Genomic DNA, 27,164 nt, shown 5'->3' with positions numbered 1-27,164 from the left:
TTGGAAGCATCACTGAAGATGTTCAGGGCATGTGAAGGAGATCAGTAGCGTGACTCTTGCACAACATGTCTGATCCTCTGCTTTTCTAGGTGTTCAAGGTTGATTTGGTTTCTTTGCCATTTCCAGGTTGTGGTGGAACTTTGATAACAGCCTCTGGTATCTTGATGTCTCCCAACTACCCTATGCCGTATTACCACAATTCAGAGTGCTACTGGTTGCTCAGAGGAAACCGGGGAACCCCATTCGAAATCCAGTTTGAACAGTTCCATCTAGAGCATCACCCACAGTGCGACTTTGATTACCTTGCGGTATGTACCTTGTGACAATTGGCTCCATAAATGCATATACGGTTAAAAGCATGTAGGAAGATATGGAACTTCACCACATACAAAATGATGTATATGTGGTGAGAGCAGTAAGAGGTAAGGCAGCAGTGTCTGTGTAGCTGCTGGTAAGAAAAGAGTTTATGTCCAGATAGAAAAGGCCACTGAAACAAGAATCTGCCTATACATTTTAAATTTCCTGTGTTTTGGGCCAAGGCCCTAGTATGCTGTCTTGCTAAATTACAAGGAAAAAAGCACAACAGTGTCAGTAACCCTATTGTTAATCCCAAATTTCATATCTGAATTGTTGCATAAATAATTTGAATATTTTTAATAGATTTGAAATGGACTGCAGTTTACCCCTTTTGGTGGATAAGCCCCTAAAAATCTACCACTATTTGGCTACTGGTTTCCTGTTTTTCTACTGATCTGCTTGTTTCTGAAACACCTGTCAGGCTTCCTCTGAGCAGAAATAGAATTTAGCCTCTGCTATACAGTGTAACAATGCACTCAGCAGACATTTGTCGGGGGAAATTACTTGTGTTTGTAGTGCTGTCAGCTTTATTAAATTCTCTTTTGTTGTTTTTTAGGTGTATGATGGCAACAGCAGTAATGCTAGACAGCTAGGTAAATTCTGTGGGAGTCAGATACCCCAACTCATCCGTTCCAGTGGAGAGAACGTGTATGTAAAACTAAGGACAGATAGCAGTCTGCAAGGTGGAGGTTTTTTAGCCACATACAAACAAGGTAAGTAAAAGAAGGTGAGAAGAACCTGTTTCTACAGTTCAGCTTGTTGCTGAAACTGCTTCTTGCAGCCCATGTTGCTGCCTATTTATGAGCAGGGGACAATGCATAGAGCATATTATTGACCCAGATTTTCTTGTCTGCTGCGGTCACAGAACAGAGAGCTGAAAACTATCTGCCCATTTACCTGTGATGGAGATTATCTCCTCCCTGAAAGAAAGCTGGTGAGGTGGCTCTACTTCTATTACCTGCACCAGTAGCACTTACCACTCCATATTTACTCAGAGTAACAAGTGCTAGAAGTCCATAACGTAGTAGACTGGACTGCTCTAGCCCTTCTGCCCATCCAGCCTCCTGACTTTTTAAGGGAGAAAGCAGATAGAACAAGTTTCTCTGCCCTTCTAGCTGCCTGTGAGGTAGGATGGCAAAGGACACATGAGTTACCCTGAGTCATCCTAGATCATTGTGGGTGCTTGGGATCATTTAGCCTACCTGGAACACTTCAAAAAGTTTATTTTTTTTTTTATATTTTATGGTAAGGGTTACATTTTTCTTGCAAACATTTTTTTTGTTAAATATTTCTACCCCAGAAGTATCAGAATAATAGCATTTGGAGAAAAATTCAAGAAGATACATGAAAAATTAAAGCAATTTTGTTCTCACTCATAAGCTTGAATATCATCCCAGTGTTTACTTTTCTGTTTATACTCTCTAGCATATATGCTGAAATGTATGTAGAAAGATATGGAACTTCACTACATACAAAATGATTTACAAGCATTTTTGCATACCCTAAATATGACATGCCCAAGTGATAGGCATTGCTGCAGGTTCATAGACGTTGAGTTGTCCTAGTTTTGGACAATAGTAAAAGGATTATGAAAAACCCAAAGCTATTCATCCACACATGGCACATATAATAATTAGAAGAGCTAATGGAGCTTTGGCTCCCTCATTTCTTAAAGATATTACAGTTTCATCTACCATGTACTTTTCATACAGCAAAGTCAAACAGATCTGTTAGAAAAGGGTTCTCCCCCTTCCATTAGTTAAATAGAAAGAGCACTTTCAAAGCACTCAGATGTAGAACTTGAGCTATCAGATAATGTGAGCTACATTTTACATTCATATTTAATTCCTGAAGATGTGTCAGAGAAAGCTTTCAGTGTCTTACGGGAAAGTTAAGATTATATAGGAAGTAGTGGTCTAAAATAAGGATGCTTATATGCCAGATGCATTTATGTGTACATGAAAGAAATGTAATGATGAACTGAAAATCACTGCAAACGAAAACACGAAATCAGGTTAACATTCAAAGGCACCATTGTGTCTGATAATGTTTCTAATAAATCCTGATGGCAGGGGGTAGCAGCTTTTACCCATCTTGCATTCTTCGAAATCCCTTTTGTGCTCTTCATCCTGTCCTTTCAAACAGTTGTATACTTCAGTGTAGCTTTGCAGACAAGCTCCACTCCACCTGACCCTGACCTTCAGCTGTATCCTGAGCATTTTGAAGTCCTAAGGACACAGACCTTGCTGCTTTCTAAACAATTTAGAAAGAATCAAAAACTTTGCAGGAGGTAGGAGTATTGTCCCTAGTGACAGACAGTAGAAGCGTTTTACAAGCTCATCTCAGCTATCTCTGCTGTTCAAACAATGCAGATTGGCTGTACAGAGCAAAAGGCAAGTCTTACTTCCCACTTCCTGCCAACTTCTTCTCTGTGCATTATAGGTCTGCTCCTGATATTTGCTGTATGCTGTCTCCAGATGAGGGACTGCCCACACCAGTATTTTCTCTGAAAGATGGGTACAGGAAAATGAGACTCACTGACCTAATGCAATTTCATTCTTTATCTAGTTTAGTTTCTTTTTACTCCAGGTGATCATCCAGTTCTTATATTAGGATACTATTGGATGACTCACAAAGAAAATCATGGCTCTTTTTTTAACGAATTTAATCACTGGTTCCAGTTCTTGAAGCTAAAAAATCCAATACAAGTAGCATACTTTCAATTTGTTGCTTTAACCAAGCATTATATTTTTTTTCCCAGTTTGCTGAAATAAACCACTTTAATCCATTAGTCAGTCTTTGTTGAGCACCCTCCCCAAACTGGTGAATCTGCAAGTGTCATAAAAGAAGGACATCATAGAGCTGAAGGATTCATGTTTGGAAAGCCTGGATTTTGGTTGCATCATATGCATACGTTCTTCAATAGGTCACCATTCTCTTTCTTCATGATTTCTCTTCTCTAATCTGTGAATAAAAATATTTCTCATTTTGTGATGCTATCAGTAAGTCCAATTGGTAACTTTTTTGAGGTACTGGGTTAGTAAGCACAGCACAAACACAATTTGTTATCACTTCTTTTTCAGTTTGCCAGAATGTACTGACTGTTAATCGTAGCCATGGCATATTGGAAAGTTTAAATTATCCAAATAACTACCCATTAAATGAGCACTGCAACTGGACTATCCAAACTACAACGGGGAACACACTCAACTATAGTTTTATAGCCTTTGATTTGGAAGATGGATCTGATTGTGACCGTGACTTCTTAAAGGTATGCATTATCTTACCTAAATTTGGCCATTAAATCTCAAGTGTTAAATCCAAACTATTTCCTCTGCAATCAATCAGTAGTGTGTGAAGCATTGCCAGAGAGCACTTCATCCTGCCTTAAGACAAGTCTGCAACAGGGAGGATGAATCACTTTGCAGGTGCCTAGATTTGCTACGGAGAATCTAGCTACCACCATAGGTTAGATGCACTGGGTTTTCTGGGTGAAGTGAGATGTCATGACACCTTCATGTAAAGAAGAAGAAATCCTGAGATTAGTAAATGGATTGCAAAAAAGCGATGAACTCAAGTATTTTTCTCTTGTTTTTATCTGAGAAGAAGTGGGGAATGTTTAAAAACTTTAAAATGTGTTATTTCTGCATTTTTAAAGGGAGGGTTGCTTTGACTCCTGTTCGTATTTTCCTTTCATAATTTATCTGCTACTTTAAAGGAACTGAAAGAAATTACATTTACCCACAAACAGAATGAAAAAAATTAGCCAAATACCCTTTATTCTCATTTCCTCAAAAACTTTATTTCTAGGGCAACTGAAAAGATATTTTCTCTCAGTTTTGTACTTTGTACTGCGGAAAGTAGAGTGTATCTATGATCACTACTGTACTGAAGATTATAATCTCCTGTCCACAAATTTGCTGTTTGCTGAACTAATCCATCCTTCAGATCTCACCCTTGTACAGGATGGCAGCACTTAGCCCCTGTGCTCTACTTAGGTTTTGCACAAGAGGATTTGATACTTAGAGAAATGTTAGAGAAGACTACTTACAGCCAAAGAGAGGGCTAAGGAATTATGCCCACATTTCTGGGGACGCTTCATTATACTGGGGTCTTGCAGAAGGTCCACCAACCTGGTGGTGAAGGGCTGGTGAAGGGCTAATCTGTTCCCTCTAGATGTCTTCCCTTGCTCCCTCTACCTCCTTACTATGCCAGACTTCACAAATTGGTAATAAACTGGCAAAAGTGGTGTTCTTCCCGCTTTCTTCTTTTTGTGGTCAGGAATGGAAAAAAAAGAATAGACTTGTGAAGAAAATAAACAAGGGAGCACTGTATCGAAAACTATTAAACCCTCGTTCATTTCTCTGAGGAGACTGAAAAGGAAACACTGGAGCCAAGTGGAGAGGCCAGTGCTAGTCTCAAGATGCCTAAGCTCTTGATCCATGAAAAGCAGGAGCCCTGCACACAGTAGCCAGCCAGTGAGGAGCAAGAGGCTTGCCAGAAGACGCTATTCTAGACATAAGTCAAGGCTGAAGGAATAGTGCCAGAGGCAAGACCTCATCCAAAGCATTTAAAAGGATGGAAATAAAACGTATCAGAGGGAGTGAGGAGACAGGGAGCACAAAAGTACTTGCACTCTTTGTTTTAATTTTTCAGTGCTTCCAGTCAAAGAAAATACAGGCTCAAAGAGGATAGAAAGAGGAAAATGCGAAAAAAACAGTCATGGAAGTGTGTTAAGGAGGCTTTAATTTGCAATTCATGTGACATTACTTACAAATGTTTCTCCAAATACCAATAAGAAATACCACTTGGAAAAGATGTTCTCATTTGGTTGTTGCATGCTGCACAAATATGTGCCATAGTGTAAAAAAGAGAACAAGGTTGAACCAGCCAGGGAATTGAATAGTGTTTGCTTGCACCCTGTGTCTTGCGAAAGGGGAGCATGTTGGCAAGGATCTGAGTGTTCTGTGGTGTAGGGGAAAGGGGGAATCAGCTGGAACAAGTGTGCAGTTCACTTTCTAAGCAGACTGCAGATACTTGGACTTGTCTGTCTGAAATCTATGTGGAGACTGACACCACTGCAAACTGGAAAAAAGGTTAATAAAGAAAACACCCAAACCAACTTATAGCTCTTCAGCTAAGGTAAATTTAATTTGTGCCACATGCTAGTTTTGAGATTCTTTTATTGCAAAGAGGCCTAAAACGGGAAAGCTCTGGTTCCCTGGCTAACACTGGGAAAACAGAGGTATAATCCTGTTCACTGCAGTCCAAGTGGGTGGTGAGTGGACCATGTGCCAGAGCCCTTCTTGGAAGAAATGGGAAGCTGCTGCTCAGGCAGTTTCCATGTATCTGCACTCACAAACCAGAGTGGGCGCTGGTGCTGATTGGGTTCTCTTTTTCACCAGGAGCTTTTAGGTGCCCCTTCTGGGTTTGGTGGCAGCAGCTCTCCCACCTCAGCCCGTTGCAGCAGGCAGCAACACTCTACTTGTCTCCTTAGCTCTGCGACAGCCCTGACAGTAGCAGCCTGAGCTCCTGAGCTGCTCAATGGCAGCTAGCAGATGGCAGGCTTGGTGACAATGTTTGCTGCTACTTGCTGGAAGGCTGGGGATGGCAAGGACATGAGTTAGCTGTTAGGTGGGATAAGATGATTATCACAGTTGTGGTGGTAGAGGGAGTAAGGGAAAGTGATATATGATGGAGATTAAATGTTGCAGGGGTGTCATGGCACAGAGCTGATGTGTCTGAGCAGGGTAGGGCAGTTGGAAAAAAAAACAAACCAAAAGACAAAGTAGGAGAAACAGATTTAATGCATGTAGACATACTATTATGATGTTGCAAATGTCTCAAACTAGAGCTCTGATTTTTTTGAGGTCTTTCTGAATTATGGAGGTGCTTGATGGGGTGAGGTCAGCTAGACTGGGCAAGCTGCATTCCTAAATCCTGCTGGTCTTCGCCTGCTGGTCTCACAGGGTTTGGTCCCAGTCTCCATACTGGAAAAAGGCTTGTTTTTCAGCTTTGAGTTTAATTGTGACTTACTTATACTTCTGACCCAAGAACATATGTAGTATTCAAGAGAAGCATTTTGTCTCATGACTAATCAGTCTGATATACACAGAATATATTAATTTGCTATTTGCTCCCTGGCTTGGTCTGCAGAAATTAAGTCAGAAATTAAACATGTAGAATAGTGACAGAACCAAAACCTTTTTCTACACACAAGTATTCCTAGTGGTTGTCAGTTATCAAAGATATTATCATCACTTAGAGCAAATAACTGTTTCAGATATAGGACAAGGAAAAAGTCAGATGTCTGAAGAGTGCAAGTAAATGCCAGTACAGTGAGTGGCTGCCCCAGACTGAAATGCAGTCACAGCTGTACAATGAGAAGTCAGCTATGCATTGTGCTACCTATTTCCTTTTGTGCTTTGATCATGGGAAGCTTCTTGTGAGCCAGACTGCTGTTTGTAGCAGCTGCCTCGTATTACTCATGGTGAACAGCATTCCCTCTCTCCAGAGAACCTTGAGTTACTGTGACTCAATCTGACCTGGGCAGGGCAGGCATCTCTACTGCTTCAGCATGTACAACTGTTTATACCTGTGTCAGGTAGGAAGGAAAATGCCCTTTTGTTCTGACTTGGTGGCAATTTTCTTCCCCTTTGCATAAATGCCAGGAACTGAGAAGGGGCAGTGTGGGAGGGAGGCAAAACTGAGTTTTTTATAATATCAGTCTCCAGCATGAATCTCCTATGAGCATTTTCTCAACAAATGAGCAGCATACAGTGTTTCATGGCCTGTCAGAAGATGTTGTCTCATTGCTAGTAATGCTCACAGGATGTGTGACATTTTGGAAGGAGTTTTACAGCAAAGTTTCAAGAATATGAGATGAATTGCTTCTGATAAAGACATACAGAAGTGGCAATGATATAATACAAGGCATACCAAATAGCAGACTGTTTCCCAGTGATGCGGCACTAACTGTAATTAGATTGGATGGTCTCCATATTGTGTGCTGTGTCTTGGCTTAATAACCTAACATTAGCCTTTCTAGAGGAGTCATCAGGCTGTAGCAAGTGAGATATTGCAGACAATAACATAAAAATGTCATTCCTTCCTCTACATTCACCAGGTTGTTAGCTGAACATGCATATATTTAACTCCCCATCTTCAATGATGAATTAGCTTCTTATTTAGTATGACAGAATATAATCTCCACAGAGGCAAAGCTTTTTTATAAGTAAAAATGTCATGTTATTGCCCTGAAGATTAGAACCTGCAGTAGGACTGGAATTTACTCCTTTCATATCCAAGAGAAATATAATTTGAAACACACTAAATCTTTCTGTCCTTCAGTGACAATCTCCCTCTATGTTCTTCTGCTCACAAAGTTCAGCTGGCCCTTGAAGTCCAGTGTGTTTAGCTTCTGCTTTTAATAAATAGAAGGAAGAAGCATCTGCTTTTAATAAGGAAGACCTTGGCCAGCCTTTTGCAAGACGCCACCAGCCTGATAAGCAGATAGTAAACTTGTGTCACACAGCAAGATAAGTTTTAGAGCTCTCTGAGTCTCACCCCTTCTGTCTGGGCAGCACATTAATCTAGTGACAAGGACAGAATTATCATTAGGTTCATGCAAAAGAACATCTTATGGGAGCAAACAACTGCCTGATAACAACAGTAGCCTCCCTTCTGCTGCAGGGCAAGATTGAGTTCCTCTTTGGAATAAAGCACTTCCTTGCTTGCTTACTGTGTACTTAAGCAGTCCAGACTCTTTCAGCAATAAGGTTCAGAGTGGTTAAAATACTATTGCACTCATATACGTGGAATATTATCATATGAGTACAGTGATTAATATGGCATCTGCTCCTGAGAACTGTTTAATTTCCTTCTGGTGGTAACAGGATATGTCTTTTTTTTTTTTTTTTTTCCCCTTTTTAAACTATTGTAGCATTCCAGGGATGTGCCATAATATCCTTTTTCTCCATCTGGGAATACTTCATTAGATAGTTGTTGCTTGCTCTCAGCTGGTCATACTCTTTTTTTATTAGCTGATCATAGGGAAAAATAGCTTACCCTGCTTCTAGTTTTACTCCCTTTTGTACTTGTAATTAGTAAATATGTTTAAACCATATTAGGAGATTAACATTATTACGTATTATTTACGAGTATGTCTTTTGAAATTGCTGCAGGTATTCTCAAAGCACAGAGTATAACTTTGCTTGTGGCCATGCACTGATTTACAAAACGTCACTGGTAGTCCATCACCCTGGGGAAGCAGATGATATATTAAATATACCCATCCAGGTTCTGCACACCGACAACAAATTACAGCCTGCCGGCCAGACTGCAATCGTATCCGTTAACCTATTACCATGCAAGCTGGCAGTATGCCAGCCTATCCCTGAATTCCTTCAGGGTTTTCTAGGCCTCCAAAAGAAGTCATTCAGTGTAAGACTGTAAGGATAAAAGCGACAGTTCTTGGGTTTCTGTGGACAGCTTCACTACTGATACACAAGGAAATCTTAGCTGTTGCACTGCTTTCAGTGACTCATCTGGATGCTTAGAAGAAGAGTATTGGTCCAAAAAGCTACCCACGCTAGACAAGACTGGCTCAGGGCTCAGATTTTTGTTTCCCCTATTGCCTGCATTGACAGAATCAAAGTACACTTTGGCTTTGCTGTTTGAAAATTTACTTAAAGCAGGCCTACAATTGCACACAACAAGTCCTACCCATCAAGACAGCTAAATTTGTCTGTGATGAAGGGTTGCATGTTGCCTACATAAACCTCAGATGACAAGAAGCACGAGTGAAGGCAGCACAGACTTTGCTATTACACACACAAAATGAGTCAGACCTTCATGGACTCAGCATTTTCCACACCCTGCCAGCTCAGAGCAATGTGACTTTGCCTGTACCTTCAGGAAAAAGCACCGTACAATGAAGTGACTGTGAAATAGTACCATATGATGGTAGTGTGAATGGCACCTGTTGGGGAAAGGACTCATCTAAGTTGCAGCTGGATTTTTCTCCCCTCTGTTCGTCTGTATTCCAAATTTTGCTGGAAAGCGTGTCTGTGTGATGAAGTGGCTTATCCCATTCAGCCCAGGCATCACAATACAAAATTACATGGTGGCTGGAGAAACTCAATCTGAATTGGTCAAAGCTTCCCCTCATCAAAAGGAAGCTCCCAGATGACTCAAAGAAAACCACATGTAATTTAAGGAAGGTCTTCTCCTTCCTCTCCCCATGTTCCCATGATTTTCTGAAAGCCTAGGAGGCAGGAATATTCCCCTTTTCTCCCATCTTCTTTTGCCAAGACCAAGCTTTAGCTCTCCTTAGTTGCCATGGTTATGTATGATGCAAATTCTTTCACATGAGGGGATTCCCAGAGAAGATCCTGCCCTATCTGGCCTCTGGTGGTGTCAGTGTGAGTTGCTTGCTCCAGCAGTTCATCTCATCTGGGCTGGCAAAGCATGTGAGGAACAGCACTCAGCCCTGCACCTAAGTCAGCAGCACTGCAAACTGCTCAGACCTCCCTGGCCTATTCAGACCATGAGCACCTTCTCCATTGCCCTGACTGCTGTGTCCATAGGCACAACTCCATCTCTTTGTAAGGAGCTTTTCCTGCAGTAGCAGCCTTCTGCTAAAGAATAAGTTTGGAAGTATTATTGTCCCAAGCTGAAAAGCAGTCCTGCTCCCTTCACCACGAGTGGCTTCTCACTGCAAAGGAACCACCAGAGTTTCTGAGGCATTGATGAAAGCAGGCACTCTAACAAAGTAGCCACAGCCTTGTGACAAGGCAGGTGTGCTCTCATTGCCACAAAGCTGTGGATCCCCAGGCAGCCCCTTGGTCAGCCAAGGCAGGAGGGACAGTTCAGGGATGATTTGGATGCTGGCCTTGACACAAAACCTCTGCCTCCAGCTCAGGAGAGGCACAGGGTCAGGAACAGAAAGAATGGGCACAGCCTGGGTTTGCCCCAGGCTATGTAGCCATATTTGAGGTCAAAGCACCCACAGTGGTTAGCAAAGCAGGCTTTTTGGATGCACTCCTGCACTGGACTGCCTTGCTTTTGACTCAGCCTGCTCTGTCTGGCATGCATGCAGGAGACTCCAGGACTGCCCCATTGCAGGTGTCTGAGACCTTCATCCAGACAGCATGGCAGTTAGGTGGAGGTGCTCTCCTTGTACAGGCTTCAGGATTTAAAATATCATGCTCAACAAATAAGGTTTTGAGTGCAGGTCTTCAGTTTGACAAACAAGGTGGATGTCTCCTAGGCATTCCTTTCTTAACCAGCAGTTGTTCCCTCCTCCTATATTAAAAACAATCTTAAGATTTCACCCAAAGATACACCCCTGCATTTCTTACATTGTTATAATAAACCCAGAGCCTTGCAAAAGAAAATTATTATTTTCATATCATTTGCAGAAATAAGCCTTTCCTAAAAAGACAGCAATGAGCAGATTTGCCTGCAGTTAGAATCATAGAATCATGGAATAGTTAGGGTTGGAAAGGACTTTAAGATCATCTAGTTCCAACCCCCCTGCCATGGGCAGGGACACCTCCCACTAAACCATGTCACCCAATAATCTGTCCAACCTGTCCTTGAACACTGCCAGGGATGGAGCATTCACAACTTCCCTGGGCAACCCATTCCAGTGCCTCACCACCCTCACAGTAAAGAACTTCTTCCTTATATCCAATCTAAACTTCCCCTGTTCAAGTTTTAACCCATTACCCCTTGTCTTGTCACTACAGTCTCTAAAAACTTCTTGTTTTCTTTGAGAAGGTATTGAATGGTAATGTATGAGATGAAAAATTAATTTAAAAAAATATCACTGCTGTCCAGTGTGGAATTTAACATTGCTTGAAACTTTCAAAGGGCTCTGAGTATTTCAGGCTCAGGTTATGAGCCAAAACATAGACTCAGATGCAGCTCTTTAGAGCTAGACATTTATGTGTTTCTGTATGTTAGATAAATCCCAGTGAGATTAACCAGTGCGCTTAACTAGTGTGCTTATGTGTAGTGATGCACAATATCAAGCTCCATTGTACTATAGAATAAAATGGTTGCATAGTGAAAGCATGTAATTGTGTGGAGACAAGAAAGTTGCATACGGTGGTCAGAGCAAGTTTTATCAAAGGTCATCTAGGGCATAAACATATTTAAATAATCATATTAAAGTATTACTTAGGCTGAGTTCTTAAGGAGGGCTTTTACTAGTGGCAATTGCAAATACTTCTCATCACAGAAGCACAAACATAATCTTATTGTATTCTCCTGTTTGTGCAGACATAACAAGGCTCCAGAGAGTAAGTCAGTCAGAGTCTTAAGCTGCTTTTGTTTCTATGAAGACTATGCCTCTGTGCTGCTAAACTAGTGTAATGTGCCACATCCTGGAGTTTTGGTTTGTTTGCTGTTTTTTTTCCTCTGGCTGACAGACCTGCAGGTTTCTCAGCTTGCATTCTAGTTCTTTTAGAAGGAAATGTGTTGCTTAGAAATGATTTATTTTTATTTGTGTTAATTCTCGCTGTAATGATTAATGGTGATCTCACTTTGGAGTGCATTCTGTTATTTGGATGATGATTGTATTGTCTGGGTTTTGCTTCATTTTTTTTTCTTGTAACATATTCGTTGCAATGACATAAAAATTTCCTTTCCAAAAACTGACCTATTCAGGAAGAGCTGCTCAGATACTGGTAATCACTGCCTCTAGAGCTTAAATCAATCAAAACAGTCCCATATCAGGTTTCCCACTTTCCATTAGAGGAAAGAGGTACTTCTGTGTGTCAGAACAGCTCTTCGAGGATGTCCTAGAGGCTCCAGCAATGGGCGGGACACTCACAGCTATGCCAGACCGATCCAGGCACAACCTCCCTTCCTGAGTTTTGCAAATAGAGCCCAGGGCTGGGTTGGTCCCTGTTGCTGCTGGTCCCTGTAAAAAGGCTTTCAGACTGCAAATAATTTGTTTTAAGTATCAAGTTGAGGCAATTATTGATATAATTATGCATAATTATACAGTGATTTGTTCATGGTACAATACAATGAGAAATGTCAGTATTTATAGAATGGATGTTCCTCTCATATTATACTGAAAGTTTGCCTTTGAAGACCCCATCATCTGGGGTCATCTGGATCCAGTGTATATGTTATGCCTAACTAATGTACGTAAGCAGCTTTCTTCCCAGAGCAGGTTAGGCTGTGGGTTTTTTTTCTGTAATAATTTTCCTGATGAAAAAAACATGCATTTTCATTGAAATAAAGTCCTCCAGGAGAAAATTGAAATCTTGCCTTAAAAAATTAAAAAAAAAAAAAATCAGTTTTCTGACAGGAAAACTGAACAGATAGAGTCCTACTACCTGGAAGGCTCCTGCCATTCTCACTTTGCAAGAAAGAATAAGCTTGACAAGGTGCTCAGCTAGAAAAACGGCCCTGTTTCAAGTATGCCCAAATGGAACACATTCAAAGTTTCTTTCCTCCCATTTGTTTGAGAGTGATTTCTTTCCACAGAGCAGAAACTCCATTTTCCAGATGCTCAGTCCTTGAGCCCTTGCTCCAGTTCTGGCAATGAGCTTCTCTGTGGCACAGGTCATGCTGCTTTCCTTTTCTCCTCTGAAGAGAGGTGAGAAGCTGTGGCCTCCAGAGCACCATTACTGGTGTCAGTGGCATATTTCCAGGCTGAAGAGTCAGAAGAGCCAAAATGTAATACTGGTGACCATGGTGTCTCCTCTGGGATTGCTGCCCAAGGCGAGCCCTTGCTGCAGCCTTGGCTAGCCCTGCTGTTTCAGCCACACTCCAATGTACAGCAGATGTTCTTCAGCTGCCGCTTTGCTGCAGGGCAGTCCCACAGCTTGATTCGTCCCTTAGAGAGATAGTACCTCCCCTTCTGACTTTCTGCGTCAGCCTATATGCTTGCTCCTTGGCAGCCTGATAAGGAGTTTCTTGTAACAGTTATTGAGCCCATGCCTAATAATTCAACTGAATGGTACAACATTCCTGCCTGGGCCCAGTGCCGGGCTGCAGCCTCATGAAAAGGAGATCTCTGGATGCTGATGGGTAATTGGTTCAGTTAGAGAGGAGTCTAAGGATTTGATCATGTGCTGCAGCTGTTTGCATAGTTTGTCTGTTAGATTGCATGCCAAAATGATTACGAAGCCCTTGGATTTTCTGATGGAGGCCAAAAGGTCTGAATAAATAAATAAATTACGAAACAAATATCTACGCAGAATGAGAGCAAGCGCTTTCTTCGCAATAAGGAGGTGGGAGGGAGCCCAGTCCTCCGTTTTTAGAGTCTTATGGGACTGGAATGGCTAAAAAATTGTTCCAAAATTCAATTGTCTTGCACAGTCAAGGGAGTACCTTGCCTCATATAGCCTGGGGAAGAATCTTCCCTTGATTTGCAGCAGTTTAGGATAGCACAGATGACAAAAAGGCACTTAGACAAGAAACATTATCTCAGAGATCAGAAGAGAAACTGTGTCTCTTGAGATCCGTGTTCAGCTTCAGTTTCACTTGCCCAAATTTGTGTGAGAGCAAAATGTGGTTTGAGAAGTTCAGAATGCCCTGTGAAAACACACAGCTGCTCCCTTCATTTAGAAATGAAAGACAGCTCGAAAAACACCGCAGTAATTCTAGTGGTCATGGTTCTGCCTCCCTCAATGAGTTACAGCTGGCCAGGCACTCGAATTTCCTGCGAAGCTCTGCTCTGAACCCAGACCCACGGGGCAGCGCCGCATGAAGGGATTGCCATAGTAACCACTCTTTGTGTCTTGCAAAACTGACGGACTGTTTCAAGGGGAAATTACATAGAAATGTGACATTTGCAGTCATAGCTCTTTGAGTCCATAGCTCTTTAGAATGGTTTTTAATTTGTCATCACTAAAGCTAATGGCTGATCGTTGAATATGAGTCTTAACACAGTAAAAATATTTCTATTCAGAGCACAGATTCATGGTCTCCACATTGAGTCATTCTTCACCATTCATATTTTTCTGGTGTAAGGTTTCCATGGCTTTAAGCCACAGAAATATGAATAGTATATACCACAAAGCTGTCAAAGGAAGTATTATTAAAAAATCTAATTGAATCTGACTTGATTTAATTTTTCTGAACTTAAGCCATGAAAGAATGTGTAAAGCTCTCAGCCTGGCTTGGAGGAAGGTCATAACTGTAATATTGGTCATGGATCAGCTGATCTGTCTGTCAGATGGTCCTTCAAGCGTTACATTTGGAAAGAATACAGGTGGATGTTCAACTTCTTAACATCTGTTCTTTATGACAATTTCATGTCTGATATCAAATACATCTGATCAGAGCTTTGCAAGAACTCAACAGTGTGTCTGTAATCAGAAACTTTCAAGCTTTTCCGGTTTCCCCCAGAGAAATCATACCAAAAGGAGCGATAGTTCTCAGGTTCCAATACACTTCTCATGCTCTGAGCCTTTGGTTGTATTAGAGGATTGAAAACCTTGAAGATTCATGGTCAGCAGCCATAAAATAGATCATGAAATATTTCTGCAATTTGCCCCAAACTTCTGGCTGAACTACACTCTGTTCATTTTTTATGAAGAAAAGACATTCAAACTAGACTGTCTGCTTGAGGATTTGAAACCATTTGTGTAGATTTCTTGCCCCCAACTATGTCTTAGATCAACAAGATGATTTCTGAAGGTTCTGCAAGACCAGGATCTCGAACAGAAAAGATGAGAGTTTAATTACTCATTCCCATATGTGGGTCTGCTAGAAAACATGTGCAAAAATTAGTAGCTAGCATGGTTAATCATTATTTACTGTAATATCATACTTCTACGCTATGGGTGTTGGGTGTAAGAGAATTCTTAGTGGAACCAGAGATATTTGGAGAACAGATTTGAATGGAGAGCAAAGACAAATAAACCTTAGCTGTTTCTCTAGAGATTGTAGTTTTGATTTTTTTCTATGGAGAGAACTTTACGGTGATGGCTTCAGAACAAAAAAAAAGTTGTTGTTGAAATTCTGAAAGGAAGCATGCCAAAAAATCACAATGAGAATGTTCAGACATAGCATTTGTGCCGGTAATTTGTGTTAGGACGATGTGATCTGTGAGACAGAAGGTCAGATGAACTGTGGCAAAGTGATAAAAAAGACGCAAGGGTTGCTGTTTCACTAAATTTTAAGAACTCTAGTAACGGAAGTCGACATAAATAAAGAACTTCTAACTTCACAACAGCTAGAAATCTGATATTATAAGTCAAAGGCAATTTAGCTAAAATGTCTCATTTTTACCAGCTTTGCAAAAATTGTACTCCACACCCTGGAAAAATGACACTGAGCAGTGGGATATTTGGTGAGGAACACTGATGTGGATTCAGTGTGATTTACTGGATTTGGACGAAGTCACAAAATTAGAATTTGAACAGCCCTTTAAACCAGTTTTGAGACAACTAATGTAAAGAGGCTTAAAAAGCCTGTATTAAATGTTTTAATTTAAATGTGAGAATGTTACTAGCTTCAGAAGTCATATACTAGGAACACTAAGGAATACTTAGTCAGTAGTTAGGAATATTTCCTCAGCAATCTGGGGGGTTTTCTTGTTGTTGTTTTGTTGGGGCTTTTTAGATCAGTGATGTTTTAAGAGTGGGATGGGGGATTTCTTGCCTGTATTTGGGGAACAGAAAGATTTTCAGGCTGCCAACACACTGTCTGTCAAAATACCATCACATAGACTATGATTAGGTGATCAAACAAAGTGTTTCTAAGTACAAAAGTTCAGAACGCAGGGCTCAGTCCAAAGCAGGATAAGGTCATGAAATAATAAATAAACACATGTGAAGTTTGCCTTGTGGTTTTTGAGGCTTTACTTTGGGTTTGGGTTTCAGTTTGTCACCACTGTGGGAGGCCCTGGTGATGCTGACTGCTTGGTTTTCTCTATCACAAGCTCAATCAGTCCTGAAATCATCTGAGTGCAGTCTTAAAGAAATGGAGGGAAACAGAGCTGTCACCAAGGGGTTTGGAGGCACTATCAGGCTCAGTGCATGGTCAAATCAGGCAGACATCCTCTTTTTCTTTCTATTTCGGTTCGTTGCCATTTGCCCTTTATCTTCTTCCCCAACAACCCCCAATACACACCAAAACAGAAACAGCAAACCCTTCCTACTGGACACAGTGTGCAGCCAGGTTTAAAGACATATTGCAATTATATTTGCTCATCATTTCCTACAAATCTCTCCATGATCCCCAGAGCTCATATTGCTGTGCAAAGGTGGCCAGTGTGAGAAGTCTCACTGTTTTTCATTTGACATCCTGTACAAGACATTTAGAATTGGGAGCTGCTCTTTACTTACTCAGATGTTTTTTGCTTCATTTCAGCTCTATGATGGGCCTGATCTACAATCCAACCTGATAGGCACTTTTTGTGGACAATCTCTTCCTCTGGCAGGGCGCACTACAGGGACCAGCCTTCATGTGGAGTTTTATTCGGATGGACTGAATGCTAGAAGTGGGTTCCAAATGCTGTGGAATGTTAATGGTAAGTTAGCCAGGTTTCCTCTGGGAAAGATATGTTTCCTTCTTCCCTGTTTGTGTAATGGAGTCACAGCTTATGCCACCCTATGCCATCTAAGTAGAAATAACCCATTACAGCTCTAAAAACATTGCATTTCCTCATAATTCCTGACATACTTTCCCAGTGGATGTTTCTGCACATGCACACCTTTGACATCACCTCATCAGGGACTGAAAGCTGTAAGTGAAATATACTTTCATTTGCAGGAGTAGGCACAGGGATGAGCGGCATCTGCAGAATTTCTGTGCTAAACAGGAGATAATGTGCTATCAGAGGGGAACTGTGGGTGACGTGGGCTTTCTAATGGGAAACACTGAGCCCTCAGTTTGCCCCATTCCTATAGACTTGCATTTCATTTTCTGTGCAGGCTTCTCTTCAGTTTTATTTAGTGGTGCTTGTTCTCTTGGGTAGTGCATTCACTTCCAGCTGCCCCTCACCCCTCTTCTCTGCATGAAATAACACTGGCCAAGGCCTTGGGTGTTTTTCTCTTGTTCTTGCATGTCACAAAGACCATCATGGGCCTTATTAAATAGGCAAGCATGCGTGCTAATTATAAACAAATCTGTTAATGACTGTACAATTGCAAACTATGTTTTCAGTTTCTACATAAGTGAGGCTACAAATGCAACTTTTTCACTCTGCTTATTTAACAGCAATATTGGGCTGTAACAAGATTAAATCGTGTGCCATTGTGCATCCCATCAAATAGGACCCAACCTTGAAAATAATTAAATCGCCACAGTTGCCCTGTCTGCCTAATCAGTTCACACCATTCAGCTTTGGCAGCATTGTAAAGCAGCTGAAATCAGCTGCAGAGGCCCCACTGCGGGTTGCTGAGGTGTATGGCATGCTGTATGTTGTTTGAATAGGAGCTCCTCCATGCTACCACAGACTGCTGGCATTTGCGGGCTCCCAAAGGGCTCTCGTTGGCTAGACAGGGGTGTTTTGTATTCAGTGGAGGTCAAGGAGCATTTCTGGGCAAAGGAGGGACATACGAGGGAGGAGTGAGATGTGTGGCAGTAGCCAGCAGGGGAAGTGCTGCAGCACAAAGGTACATTCTTGTGCTTCGAGGTGATGTCATTCTGGGACTGCACAAAAGAAGAAAAAGTGGAGGCTTTTATGCACAGCCAGATGACATCAGCTCCATACAGTAGCCATGGTGCTGGGCTGACTCGTTTTTCTAAAGCTCCCAAAGCTTTCCAGAATCTGCCTGCCTGGTAACCTCTCTTGGGCTTTCCCCTCACGTCCCCTTCTAAACACTTCCCGGACTCTCCAGCCCTCTCCCACCCCCCTGTACTCTTTTTCTGCACTGACACATTCACTTCTCTGTCAGACAGCATTGCCCCTCTGCTAAGTCCTGGACTTTAAACTGTGGCCTGACCCTGCACAGGGCTCAGGCTGCTAATGCAGGGCTGAGTCTAAGCAGCAGAGCAATATCTGTGGGTTCAGATAGGCTTGGCTCCTAGGGAATGTCACTGCTGGCTCTGAACATCACAGCTGTGGCTCCCTATAGCCTGTAATATATGTGCAAGTTCTTCCAGAGCTGACTACAGTTGTCTTTTTGTTCATTGCAGGCACCTCATTTTTTTTTTTGTCAGTCTGTGTAATGTGCAGATAGGTATTCCTCTTGCCCTCGATGGCTGCATTGTCTGGGTATATACCATTGCCCTATCCTGGATAAAATTAGATATTTTCCTGTGGTAAGGGTGCTATATTTGCTTCTCCCTTCTGAAAAACTTTCAAATGCACAAAAAAATCCCTCATTGGAGAAAGTCTCCTTGTCTAGGGGAACTCATCAGGAGATGCAGCCTTTGAGTTGGGTATTTCTTAGGCAAATCCCCAAGAGAATCTAAAACTGGATCTGGTAACATCTCACCTGACAAGAAAATAGCAAGGCTATAAATATTGCTGAGAGAAGAGCTTTTACTTCTGCTCAAGTGACAAATGTGCACTCTAGAGTTCAAGCTGCTGTGAACTATTTTTTAGGCTGTCCATGTGCTGGCAGTGGTGAAGCATCTCTGAGATATATATCAAGGACATTCACATGCTTTCGTGATAAAAGAGAGCAGCACTTACATTTGCCACTATGTGCCTGATACTATGTTAACTTCAGACACTCTTTCTGGCAGCTCTGCTTGTAGTTACAGGCTGATTAAAAAAAGCCAAAAGCTTACTTCATTGATAACTAACGTGAGGAGCCCTTCCTGCCACACATGACACAAATTTAAAGTGTTCTGATTTGAAATATTTGCATCTGATCTTTCCAGTTGCTGAGCCACTGTTTTTCGGTTGCTGAGTTGCTGAAGGAAATCCAGTCTTTAGGCTTTCCCAAAAATAGAATTAGTAACTGATTTTAGGAAAATGATGTTACTTATGCTTAAAAGTGTCCTATATAATTTAAATTGGATGGAAAGCTGTAATGTATAGGATTCAGCTTAAACATGGTTGTGGTTCTGAAATAACGCTGTTCATCTGAGGTAAAGGCCTTTCATTGATGAGGCTGTGGTTTGGCTAAATCACTAATATTTTCTTCTGCAGCCAAGGCCTCAGTAGGAATATTCACTAGAGGAAAGTTTGAATCTGCAAGTTGTCCATTACACTTCTGCTGTTTATCAAGAAGCTTAATATAGGCAAATAAATTTTGGGGCATATATTGGCCCTTTGAGAAAGAACAAACTCTTGGTAACAGTCTGGATGCTGCAGAAGGCGGCACACCAAGTGAACTGCTTTCCTTAAAAAAAAATAAATAAAAAAATCAGGAGGCCAAAAGGACAAAGGTCTCTCAGTGCAAAATTACACCAGTGACAACTGCCACTATCTGGGAAGACACATATTTCCTAGACCCGTCACTTACCTTATTAAGCAATGCGTGTGTGGGAGCTGACTGCTTTTTATATATATCTGCATGTCACTGGAAGCTTACTCATTTTGCTGCTTGATTATCAGTAGAGCTTATAAATGTAATTGGCTCTTCTCAGCATAGTCAGAATTTGTGCCCACTATGCTATTTTGTTACATACTAATTCCCCCTCTAAAAAAGAAGCAAAGAACACTATTGAGAAAAGAATTACATAGCCCCAGAGTATTGTACTGTTCATTTCCTTCACCATAATGTTCTTCCTGCTGTGTTTCCTTAGGAAATGTTTGATGGACAGGGTATGGAGAAAGCCACTAAATTCATGAGAAGTTTACATTAATCTGGGTCTGTATTTTCAGAAGATGAAAACTGTTAGAAGGCATACAATAACTAAAGACTGGGGTTTCCAGTATGTCTGTCAGGTGAAGTGTGAAATAGTTTCTTAGTTCTGCAGAGAAGCACAACAGAAACAGAGATTAGATTAGGATGCAGAAGTCATTCACAGCAGACATTTGCCAGGCATCGGTTAGGATTGCTGGAGAGAATATTGCATTGCAGGGCAATGAAGGGGCTGAGTCCCAGATTTTCTAATCCTGAATCATAGCTATGTTGTTGATTTTTTGTTCAGCCTTTGAGAAATTGCCATTTGTTCGGTTTTTGAAGTGACTATTCCTTTTCAGTGCCTTTCTGACACATTAAGTCTAAGGAAGCACAGGGTCTGATCTTTTGAAGTCCTGAGCAGTTGTTTTGAGTTGTGGATGCTACCCTGTTCAGAGCTAGCTTTTTGTATTGCAGTCTGGCTATTAAAATCATGGACATGTTCTCTGTGAGAGATAAGAATTAATTCATTTCTGTTTCTTCCACAAGCTGGAACTTCTCCCACCCCTCCAAAATAATATATAAGAATAGAAATCAAAATGTTCTTAAAATGCTTGTTGCTGAACAGTTCAATCAATGTTAGAAAATGTTTTGGGTTTATGCTTTTTTTTAACACTGAACACTGGCAGCTGATATGGGAACTATGGTCATTTACTATCTATCTTGGAGGATTCAGCTCCTGTTTAAATGCCTAAATTTGCCTTTATGTCTCTGGGCTCCAGTAGTCTATCTACTTGTAATAAATCCTACTGCATTCAGACTGAAATATGTTGAAGGAAGCTGCTTAAACAATAACCAAAGCTACAGAAGGGATTAACAAATCAGAAGGAAGAAAAAACCAAACAAAACAAATTCTCACTTGAATTTTTACTCTCTTGCATAAACCCTCACCACAAAAATAATCCCAGTTGCTCCACTTATGAACTCAACTTACTCAAGAGAACAAAAAACTTCAGAATTGAATCAAAGTTATACTTCATGCAAGTATGAGTGTAGTACAGGCAAGTATTCATTCTACATGCTTTTTGCAGCCAGAGTCAGTTAACACTTACTGAAATATTTTACCATGAGCACAACAAATGGAACTCTGAATCCTTTTATTTCCCTAACTCTGATTTTACAGAAGCAGTGCCACTTTAAACTTTATGGAGGGGATTTTTCTAGCATGTGGCTTAAACATACCCCTGAATAAATCTTAAAACCTTTCAAATAATAGAGGTTTCCACAGATTACTACTTCTCTATTCAGCTATAATTATTTATGATAATAGGGATTCTTCTTTGGTTAATGAACACCATCTGCTAACCAGACAGGCAATAAGTAATATGGAAAGATCTATAAATCATCCCTTGCACAATCTTCAATGACTACTTCGAGTTTTATCCAGAGGAAAGCAAAGTCACCAAATACATGTTTCCTGAGCTTTCTGTTTGTTGTCTGATTTCCTAGCAACTTAACACCATGTCAGGTAGTTGTTTTAAACATTTTTCAAGGGAATTCTGGGACCTTTGCACTACTAAAAGAGTATTTCCCCTCCTTTTTTTCCCCTCAGTTTAACTGCTGGGCTGAAGTTTCCAAAATGACTGCACAAAGTGAGCATATGCCACATGCAGCTCTGCTGCGAGAAACTTTTTGGCAATGCAGCTGTCGATCTGTCTGTCCACATAAAGCAAGATGGTGTGTTTCTGCGCTGAGAAAAACTTTTAAAGATGTTTCACTAGGAACATAATGGTTTCAGGTTATCTGCTATTATTTCAGTGAGAGCTGAAGTCGTGCAGCAATTTATAGGTTCTGCTTCCGCATTTTTATTTACCCCTAAAGGCCAAATAGTTTTTACTTTGTTGTCATAAACAGCACAAATCCCATTTATTTGAGTAGAAGCAAATTGTAATCTGATGTTTGCAGGCAAATGTAAACATTAGGAGAAGGCTTGTAGTCATTTAATGGTGATGTCAGAGATGGAAGAAGTTTAATTAGCTGAGAAGTTTACATTTCCATTTAAACTTGTCCAATTTTAAAATCTTAATAAAGCAGGAAGGCTACTTTTGTAGGAAAATGACATTCCAGGTTAAATCAAAATGTATTTCTTCACTTGCTCAAAGAATAGGAAAAGGATATCGTACATGCTAATGCATGCTTCAAAAAAGCAGCACTGGCATTTCTCCTTGAAGTCTTCCCTTTAAATGCAAAATTCATATGTATATTCATGTATGTATACAAATGAACAGACATCTGCATCTACTTCTGTGTCTTCAGCCTGAACACCATTCGTATGAATGTAATTTGTTTGCTATATTTTCTAATTATTTTAACTATCTACCAAGGCAGATTTCAAAGCCTAAAATAAGCATCTTAAGGCAGGGAATCTGTCTCACAGGTAATGCACAAACAGTATGAAAAATACCTGCACTTTAGTTTTCCTTCGTGGCTTGTATCTGTGATCCAATCACAGAAATGCATAATGCTACAAGAATTTTGTGGGTAATGAGGACACTGGATAAATCAGGGATCAATTCTAAATTCTCCTTTTTAAAATATTCAAGGCAAAATGTTTGTGAATAGCAATGTTCCAGGAACTGAAATACAAGGTGCAATGTTGGCTAATAGACGTTTGTTTCTCATTTTGAAATGACATTCCTGGGCAATTCCTTTCATTTATTTATTTATTTTCCATTCTAAGCCTGGAAATCTTTCGCATACAATGTTTGTAAGCATTGTAATTGAGTTTAAAGGCAGGAACATTTGTTTTAATCTCTGAAATTTCTGTAAATATTTTGTTAAAATCATCTAGCATCTCTATTTTAAAAAATGTACAACAGAACTGATCCCTACCTCATCTGTGTAAGAGCAGGAACGTGATGTATAGACTTTCTGCCAGTTGGCCAGAGACTTCAGAGATTATGTTTCTGCTCTGATATGGAGGTTTCTGCTTGCATATGCAGGTCACTCAATATAGTTCAGGTGTGAAGTTCACATATTTGCAAAGATCAGTGAGTCCTTTTTTTACCTGTTAATAGTGAATACTTAGGCACAAACTCAAGGAATTTTGATTTGTTTGCAAACAATTGAAAAATGATTGGCAACATGAGTTCAGCACATTCATTATAAGAACTGAATCACAGAGATCTACGCTTTACCTCCAATTTACTGGAGCACTTAAGAATCACTTCTCTTGTAACAAAAAGCTTTTCCTGGGAACATTTAGAGTTGGAAGAAAAGGAATGGCACATTAAAGACAGCTTGACATTCTTATTCATGTGCTTCACATACCCCATCCAGAGAATATTGACTGAGCTCAGAGAAAATATAAACCACTCTGGAGAGGGAGCATGAGTGATCTGAATGCTACCTGCAAGGGTTGCACAGAAAGTAAGGTCTGTGCCTCAAAGCACAGCACACAAACTTTCCACTTGTCTGAGCCATTTTAGGTTTAAATAAAAACCATGTCTTTGTGGCTATCAGGAAATTCTTAGTAGGAGAAGCTGAGTCATAACTGCCTGTTTAGTTTTAAAATGTTCCCAGCTTTCTTCAGGCTGAGATAAATAGCAATTGGCTTTGCTCTTGCCTGATGAAACTCCCCTGCCTTCCCCTTCCCACCCCCTCAGGACTCCAGCCATCAAGTCGGTTGTGAAATTGTTCTGTTTCCCAAGCTGGAGAGGCTGCTTTCCCCTCCTGAGGTCTGTCCTCAGCAGCTGTGTCATTCCTGCTGCTGAGAGAAAAGAAAGGGAGTTAAGTCCCCCTGCAAATTCAGCTGTTAAGGCTCTCCCCCTGCTGACACCTCTTTTTTTCTCCAGTTACAAAACCCCAATGACCTGGCTTTTTTTGAGGAAACTCAGGCCATCTTCTGATGGCACTGGGGAAAAAATGGGGTGGTGGGTGACACTGAAGCTTTCTTCCTCTCTGTCTCTTTGCTGAAATGTTCATGGATATCAAAGTTTTAGGAGTTTAACATTTACCCAGCAGTGCTGGCAGGCCTCAAGGGAGTAAGCGTATTACCTTTTTCTGTTTCTCTCTCCAGAGGGACTGAAGGCAGGATTGGTTTCAAATACACTTAAAAGCTTCTTTTATTTCTTGATTGAGGGTTATGGAGGCCTCCTCAGGGTTATGGAGCATCTTGGGCAGTAAGGGGAAAAAGGGAGAAGACCTGAGCCTGTACCAATTCATCTGTGAGGTCAACATTGGTTATGTAAAGGTTTTCCTGGGTTATAGCTAACGGTGTTCAACTGTGGGAATTCCTGTGTTTAAAAGGTGGTTTTCCATGAGTACTGGGTGATAGACAGAGATATGTGTTACCTTGCTGGCATGGCTGGACTTTATTTAGATGACACTGATTTAGCTTAAAATAGCTTATTGCTTTGCTCCCTTGCAGGCCTGCTGCTCTTTCCTCTCATAGTCCTAGAAGTTCTAGGCAAAGCCAGGCAAAGCCAAACTTAAGTTTCCAGTGAGGGGTTGAAAGACCCCATGGTAGATACGATGGCAAATGCTTCTGGGGATGAGCAGTCACTTTTCCATAACCACAAGTTTGTCACAGAAGGTGCTGAGGAAAATATCTGCATTTAATTTAAGATCTTGATTTATAGCTTCCTGAAGAAAAAAAAAAAAAGTGTTAAACAGAGCAGTGGCCAAAGATATCTTGTTGAAATTATGCATAGACTAAATAGAGCTTAGGGGAGTTTCACACATCTGTGTAGATTAGTTGAGCAGGTGAGAAGGGTAGTTCATTTGGTTTATGTTATAAAATATCTCCTGTAACTGAAAGTTCTGATATGGATGCTATTTATCACTTCTGACATACCCAGAGGCAGTATTTGCTTCTGGGAATACAGAGCTCATGGTTTATTAGATGGTTTTAAGTATTTGGGGGCTTTTTTGCTATGTGACAGAACCTTCCCTCTGGAGATGAAGCCAAAGAGATTGATGGAGTGTGGGCTTTACTTACAATGCTTGAGTGACCCCATAAAAGCTGTGTAAGCAAAAGATTAGCTAGTCCCTAAATGAAGCACTTGAGGGCTTGTAATGTAGAGAGGGGGAAAAAATGCTGCTGCAAGGAAGAGCGACACACACACATAAAAGCAGATCAGACCCACAATTCCCTTGTTTTCTGCAGGTGACAGATATAGATCCACCCTCCTGGCTTCTGTAAAGGTGAGGTTTCACCATGAATGCAGCTAAGTTTTCCCTAACACTGGGAAGGGCTTTTGTCCTTCCCACCCTGTTAACACCTGCACCCAGGGATGGGGTCAGGGAAAGTGTCTTCCTTTAAATTCAAGGAAAGGAGAACAGTGCCACATCTCCATAAAACAGTGCCAAAACTGCAGTCTCAGGTGTTCAGCTGCTTTGTGCTGTCAAATCAGGGCCTGCATTTAATCCATTGTTTTGCATATTTTAATTGTTTAAATCTAGCTCATAATGTCCAAGGACTTAATCACCCAAGGGGCTGAGGAGTGAGTTTAGGACAATAATTTCTTACCTGAAAAGAAAATACTTAACTTTTCAAACATGCCATGTCTTACAATTGCACAGTTACAATTGAACAAAAAGAACATTAAATCTACCAAATGTCAGAAAGCCAGTCTATCCATTGTGACTTGGCAGCTTATGATCACACTCCATGGGTTGAGGGAAATTGCATTGTCTTTCATTTTATGATTTCTAAAGCACTGGGAAATGGCATTTTTACAACAATAGGAAGCCCTCCCCATGATAACTTAGTTTGTGTATTAGTTGAGGTCAAGAACAGTTAAGGAAGGATCTGGTTCAGCTTTCTAGAGCTGAGCTAAGCTAGAGGCCAATAATAATAAAAAAAAAAAAAGTCTTTTTTTCTTTTTCTTTTTTTCCTCTGAGCCACAGTTTCTTCAGCTTTCAAATCAGATGCTGAGGTATGGTGAGAAACATGCCAAACCATGAGGCGAAGTGCTCACTGCTTGGGAAGTGCCAGCAGGTCCACCCTGCCATTTCTGAGTTCCTTGCTAGACTTCAGTTCCCTGTGATAGAGCAGATCCTCAAACCCATTATACACATTTGTGCATGAAATGGATGATAATGCCTGTCCTCATTGCAGAGCTGTTGGTGAGATTTTCCAGAGCCTCACTGATGGGCTGCTTTGTTGTCTTGTCAGGTTGTGGAGGAGAACTCTCTGGCCCTTCTGGTTCATTTCACAGCCCTGGCTACCCCAACAGATACCCAAACAATAGGGAATGCATCTGGTACATTCACACAGCACCTGGCAGCAGCATCCAATTGACCATTCACGAATTTAAGGTTGAATATCACCCAGACTGCAACTATGATGTTTTGGAGGTAAGAAAATTAGATTTACTCCTCAAAAAATACATGCTTTACTCCTCAAGAAGTTACATGATTTTTTGTCTGGAGAAGATAACCCCAAGAACTGCCGGAGCAGAACAAAAAATTCTACTGCAATTTCCCATTTCTGCTGTGGTTACAGTTAGATCCCACAGGTGTTGTCACAGAAGCCACAATGTTCTCAGTATATTTTGCTTTTATGCCTTTGGAGTCTGTATACCTTAATGAATAATGATGCTAGGCACTGTACACTTCCTAACAAGAGACAAAACTGCCTTGAAAAACTCAGTCTTGTAAAGTCCACTTTTCACAAAGAACTAAGTAATAGGGTGCTGTACCATGGAGATTAAATTTTTTGATGTAAAGGGAGATAATGGATCACTGAGGGGTAACTAAGGTGAGACTTTGTGTAGGACCTTTCAAGGAAAGAGGGAGGTTTATAACTCTGAGCACCGAAAGCTATGAAGATTCCTTTTACACATTAAAAAGAGTAAAGAAGAGGCAGTGTCCTAATCAGCTTAGGGTGGTGGACAAGGAGAAAAAGGACCTTTCTAAGGGTTTACTGACCTTTCAGAGACCCATGAAACTAGATGGTCTTGTTATATACAGTATCTTTGTGCTCATGCTGGGAAGCCTCCAGGTGACCAGTCCCAGCTAACCGATTTGAATAGACTTCCACTGCAGGAAGAAGGGTTAGGAAATAATTTCATGGAAAATTCTTTAGAAGTA

The 27,164-nt window shown here is 40.9% G+C and overlaps 1 protein-coding gene across 2 annotated transcripts in view; it reads left to right on the top strand.

The window, feature by feature from the left end:
* CUBN (cubilin) overlaps window positions 1-27,164 on the top strand; it is a 142,036-nt gene that overhangs the window by 39,095 nt on the left and 75,777 nt on the right. For both annotated transcript variants that reach the window (XM_057432738.1, XM_057432737.1), the window contains exons 25-29: window positions 127-308; window positions 914-1,070; window positions 3,441-3,628; window positions 16,699-16,858; window positions 26,248-26,429. In XM_057432738.1, the coding sequence (XP_057288721.1) occupies window positions 127-308; window positions 914-1,070; window positions 3,441-3,628; window positions 16,699-16,858; window positions 26,248-26,429 (869 nt within the window). The remainder of the gene's footprint in view (window positions 1-126; window positions 309-913; window positions 1,071-3,440; window positions 3,629-16,698; window positions 16,859-26,247; window positions 26,430-27,164) is intronic.

The sequence above is a fragment of the Pezoporus wallicus genome, unplaced genomic scaffold (genome assembly GCF_028554395.1).
Source record: "Pezoporus wallicus isolate ANWC-B61680 ecotype Strahan unplaced genomic scaffold, APGP_CSIRO_Pwel_v1 scaffold_2584, whole genome shotgun sequence".
Classification (NCBI taxonomy): Eukaryota; Metazoa; Chordata; class Aves; order Psittaciformes; family Psittacidae; genus Pezoporus; species Pezoporus wallicus.
This window is presented reverse-complemented; position numbering and strand designations above follow the sequence as displayed.